The following is a 5000-nucleotide window of genomic DNA, read 5'->3' on the forward strand; positions in this document are numbered from 1 at the left end:
GGCCAGCCCGGGGCGGTCACCCGAGGGATTGTCCCACAGCCAGACCCGGTGTCCAGTAGACGAGGCCAGGCCTGAGCAGGGCAGAGACAACGAGAGGTCAGGACACTGCATTGATCTGGGAAGGGGGGGGGGCGGGGGGAGTGTTGCTGAGGTGGCCGAGCCCCAAAGTCTCCAGGGACCGTTGGTCCAGGACTGGGCCCTCCCACTGCCACCCCTGGGCGGCACAGAAAGTTGTCCAGGCGCTGCCCTTGTCCAGAGGCACCTTGTGGCAGAAAACTTGAAGAGGCAGAGGGCCCGGGGTGAGGGGGTGGTGCTTTTTCAATAGGAAACTCTGAAACGGGGGGGGGGTGGGGGGGGGGGGTGGGGGGGGGGGGGGGCGCTGAAGGTTGGGGCAGGTGGACCGGGGCGGGCGGTGGGCCTGGGAAGGGCGCCGGCGTCGGCGCAAACAGCTTTCCACTCCGCCAGAATGTAACACCCCAAAATAAGCAAGCACCCAGCCAGCGGCAGGATCCCGACGACCACGGCGGCGGCGGCAACGTGGGGACCAGGGTTATAAATGGCAGCGGGAGGCAGTCAGGGCACCCAGCCTGGGGGGCTGCACCCCCCACCGCCCACATCACCCCAGGGCCCAGCCCCCCTCTGGCCCACCAGCCACTCCCTCCGCAGGGAAGGGAGGCGCCAGGCGCAGCTTTGGGGCTCCCCACGTGGATGTGGTTACCAGAAGCCTCTTTGTCTCCTCCCTGGGCAAACCCCCCACCCCCACCCCCTCCCCATCCCTTCCTTTCTCTTCTTCCTTCCTTCCTTCTTTCCAATCCCCATCCAGTTCTGGGGGTACCCCAGCGCCTCTGGGGTGCCCAGAGCATCATCCTTGACCACTTTCCTTGATGTGGACAGTTCTCCCCTTTACCCCCTTCTTGGCTGTCCCTCTTGCCTTTCCTTCCTGTCCCCCCTCTCCAACTCGCTTCAGCCCCCAACCCCCCTTGCTGGGGGTCCCCGGCCTTTGTCTTCGCCTCTGCGCTCTCTCCTCCCAGCTTCCTCCAGCTCGCCTGGGTCCCCTGCTCCCTTGGCCGGCTCCCCGTCCCATCCCGTCGCCTCCCCGACCTCCGGGGGCGGGTGGGAGAAACCCCAGTCGCTTGCTCCATCTGAGACCGTCCCTTCCTGGACCACCCCCGCTCCCCGCCCCCCCGCCTTCTCCGCCCCAAGTCACGCCGCTCGTGGACCCGTCCCCTTTCGGGCGCCCTCCATCTGCCCTCCGGGCTTCCCGTGCTGGCCGGCCGTGCCCTGCCCACTCGGCTCGGCCCGCCGTCCCGGGAAAGCAAAGTGCTGAGGCACCGGGCGCCGGGCACGCGGAGTTGCTGAGTCGGCGCTTTCCCAGCCGGCCCGAGTCCGCCGCGTCCCCCGAGCAGGTGGAGCCGGGACGGCGGAACCTGAGCCCCGCGCGCCCCGCTCCGCGCGCGGCACCCCGAGGTCACGAGTTCCCGACACCCCGGAGCGGGGCGCCCTGGGGGGGCGGGGGCGGGGCCCCTGGCGAGCCGGTGCCCCCCTTAGCCTCCCCCTCCCCCCGCACCCCGCCGCGGCCGCACCCTCGCGCCCCCCGGGGGAGGGGTCCCTACCTTGCAGCAGGCGTCGGAGCCAGGGCAGCATCTTGTCTCCACGCTCGGGGGAGGGTGGGGGGTCGTGGGGGGAGGGAAGGGGGCAAGGGCGCTCCCCCGCGCCCCCGGAGCCCGCGCGACGCGACGGCGGCGACCCCCCGCGGGGCTCCGGGAGGACCCGGGAGTCCCGGGGGCGGCGGCGGCGGCGGGCGGATCTCGGGGGGCTCTACCCTGCGCCCCCCGGGCTGCGGGGCTCGGGAGGAGCCATGGGGCCCCCGGCGCGACGGGGCGGGACGCGACGGGGCGGGGAGGGCTGGAGCCGGCGGGCGACGCCCCGGGGCCCGCGCCCCCCAGCAGCGCGGGCTGCGCGCGGGTCCGTCAGTGCGTTGGTCCGTGCGCCCCGGCTGCGCGCCGAGGGAGAGTGGGGACAGCGAGGATGCTCTGCCCAGCCACCCCCTCCTTCCCGCACGCGCTGGCTCCTCCCTCGCTTCCTAGCTGGGCGACTTAACCCCTTCCAGGCCACTCGGAGGCGGGATCGGCTCTCTCCTCCCCCCACCCCTCCCCCCTGCCCCATCCCGGCCCCTCGCGTTCCTCTAGGTGGGGGGCGGCGGGGGCTCCCCGAGGACTGGCTTCGATCGCCTTCGCCGCCGCGCACGCGCTACGACCGAAATCCCTCGCCGCGGGGGTGCGGCAGGGGAAGGGAACCCCGCGGACTCGGCCAGCCCCACCCCCCTCCGAACTTTCCCGGCGCCGAGGGGCTCCCCGAGGACTGCGTGCGGGCGCCAAAGTCCTGACCTGCCGTCCCCCCCGGAGAGCTCCGAGATTCCGCGCTTCCCCCCTTCGGTTCCCAGACCCGAGCCCGGGGCGGCGGCCGCGCGACGCGGATCAGTCGATGCGAGAGTTTGGGTGTGCGGGACCCAACTTGGGAGCGTGCACGTGCTCTGGGACGCAGGTGCTAGCGTGAACGCGCGAGCGCCCCTTTTTTTTCTCTCTCTCTTTTTTTTGGGGGGGGAGGGGCATGCTTGGCTGTGCTCAAGGCTTATTCCGAGCTCTGCGCTCCGGGGCTCACTCCTGGCGGGGTTTTATTCATTATTTATTTATTTATTTTTAAATTTTTTTTGGGGGGGGGCGATGTCCTATGGAGTGCCGAGCATGGAACCCGGCTCGGACACTCGTGCAAGGCCAGCGTCCTCCCCGCTGTGCGGTGGCTCCAAGGGCCCTGAGCAGTGCGGCGGAGCTGGTGCGGGGCGCCCGCCAGTTGGTGCGTCGGCGCTGGTGCCAAACGCGATGCTCTAAGAGGTTGGAGGGAGGTGGCGAGGACATCGGTGTCCTGGTGTGTGTGTGTGTGTGTGTGTGTGTGTGTGTGTGTGTGTGTGTCCGTCCGTTACCGCGTTTGCAAGTTTGGGTACGCGTGCCGGCGTGTTCTCTACACGTCCCTATGAGTCTGTGGTACATTAAAGGCGATAGCTCGTCTCCAGCAAAAGAAAAAAAAGAAAAAACGCTGGCAGTGGGAAGGGAAGGACTCGAAAGTTGGGGGTGTGGGGGGTGGGAGTTGCTCTCTGCGACCAGGAAATCCTTCCTAAGAGAGGTGCACCCTGCGCCCCTCCCAAGCGTCTCCTTCCTATGGCCACACTGGTGGGGACAGTCATCCGGGCTACGACCCGGTCCCGGCTCCGCATCCAGCTCTGGGGAGCCGCCCGGGCGCGGGGTAGGTGCGGGGCTCTCGGGGTGGGGGGAGCTCCTACGGGACGGCGGTGGGCTGCGCTGGTGCCCGGGGGGGCCAGCAGCGCCGGGTGCCCGAGCCCGGCCAGCCACGCGCGCGCGCGTCGCGCGGGACCCGAGAATCCGCGCCTCCGCCTCCCGCGCCCCAGCCGGGCACACACCGTTGGCTCGTGCCCCCATTCATCCCGGCTGGCTCGTCCCCCGTCGGATTCTCGGATTTTCACCCCCCCCACCCTCTTATTCATATTTTATGCTCTCCTGCTCTCGCTTCCCTCCCTCCCTTCTCGTGCTCCCTTTCTTTTTCCTTGTCGGCTCCTTTCTCGCTGCATCTGCCTCTTTTTTCTGCCACTCTTTTCTGCCGCTCGCGCGGACCCTCCACCACCGTGTCTCTCGGTCGCTTCCCTCGGATGCTCGCGGTCCCCTGCCCCCACGTTTGGTCTCCATCTCCCTTTTTCGGTCCGCGTACCCCGCCTGCGCCTTTCCCAAAGCCGGCTCAGGTCCCCTGTGCGCCCCCGGCGCTCGGGCGCCCCCTGCTGGTTCCATCTGCTGCCCCAGAGACTCCCAGGCCCGCTCAGCCCTTAACATATTGGGGAGGCGGGGGGGGGGGGGGGGCGGGGGGAGCGCACCCTCAGCGATGCTCAGGCGGTGGGTGCTCAGGGAACCATATGGGAGGCCTAGGACTGAGCCCGGGTCCGCCTGGTGCAAGACCAGCGCCCTACCCGCTGTGCTATCGCTCCAGCCCCTACCACTGCAACCGCTCCCACCCCACCCCACCCTGCTTTACAGATAAGGTAGAGAGAGGCTGGGGTGCGGGGGTGGGGTGGGGTGGGGTGGGATGATTGGGGGGGGTCGCTCCGGCTCCCCCATCCCACATCCCAACTCCTCCCCAGGCAGAAATAGGCTCCTGAGTTTCCCAGACCCACCCCGCGGGGGTCCCGCGCCCGGGTGGGGGGCTGGGGTGGGGCGGGCGGGGAGGGCCTGGAGGGGGCGGCGGCGACGAGGGAGTGTAGGGGGGGGATGGCAGGGTGGGATTTGGCGTCCTTCCCCGGAATGAGCCGCGGCACAATCTGTCGCTGAGTTTGTTTGCCGAGCTGCCTCCGGAGCGAGCGCAGTGGGGCTGGGGAGCGAAATATCACAAGATGCAGAGACAGACGCTGAGGGGCGGGTGGGCGGCCGGCTGACTCAGGTGAAGTCATCGGTCCGCGTTCGAGAGAGGGCTGGGAGAGGGGGGACCCCCGGCCCCCAAGGCAGCCGGCCTCGCCTACGAGGGGAGCCCCACCTGGGGGAGAAGTTGCAGGGAAAGGGGGGTGTCCCTGTTCCCCACCCCCAAATCCTTGTAGACTTGGGAGGCGCAAGGGATACCCCAACTTGGGTGGGTCCCAGAGTGTCCCCCACTGGCTCGGTGCCTACCCCATGACACAGGTGTCCCCGTTTCCTAGCTGCTGACTCACCCCCTTCCCCCCCACTCAACAGGAAACTCCTCTCATTCATTCTTGGGTACCCAGCAGGCAATCAATGAAGGCTAGGAGGGATGGCGGGTGGGTGGTGGACGGCTGGTCTCAGTTTACAGGAAATACCACCGTGCCTTGGTCTTCCCCAAGGTTTCCTCCCCATGCAGAAACACCATCCTGGTTCCTTCCCCTCTCCAATACTCCCCTCCCCCTTCCATCCCTAGATCCAGACTGG

At 68.7% G+C, this 5000-nt stretch overlaps 1 protein-coding gene across 1 annotated transcript in view; it reads right to left on the reverse strand.

The window, feature by feature from the left end:
- The window catches only part of RTN4RL2 (reticulon 4 receptor like 2), a 20000-nt gene extending 17950 nt beyond the window's left edge, over positions 1-2050 (reverse strand). Inside the window, exon 1 of the mRNA XM_056132937.1 lies at positions 1614-2050. Within this exon, the coding sequence (XP_055988912.1) occupies positions 1614-1644 (31 nt within the window). The 5' untranslated portion in view covers positions 1645-2050. The remainder of the gene's footprint in view (positions 1-1613) is intronic.
- Between the last annotated feature and the right edge of the window lie 2950 nt (positions 2051-5000).

Source organism: Sorex fumeus, unplaced genomic scaffold, assembly GCF_029834395.1.
Source record: "Sorex fumeus unplaced genomic scaffold, SorFum_2.1 ptg000007l, whole genome shotgun sequence".
NCBI lineage: Eukaryota > Metazoa > Chordata > Mammalia > Eulipotyphla > Soricidae > Sorex > Sorex fumeus.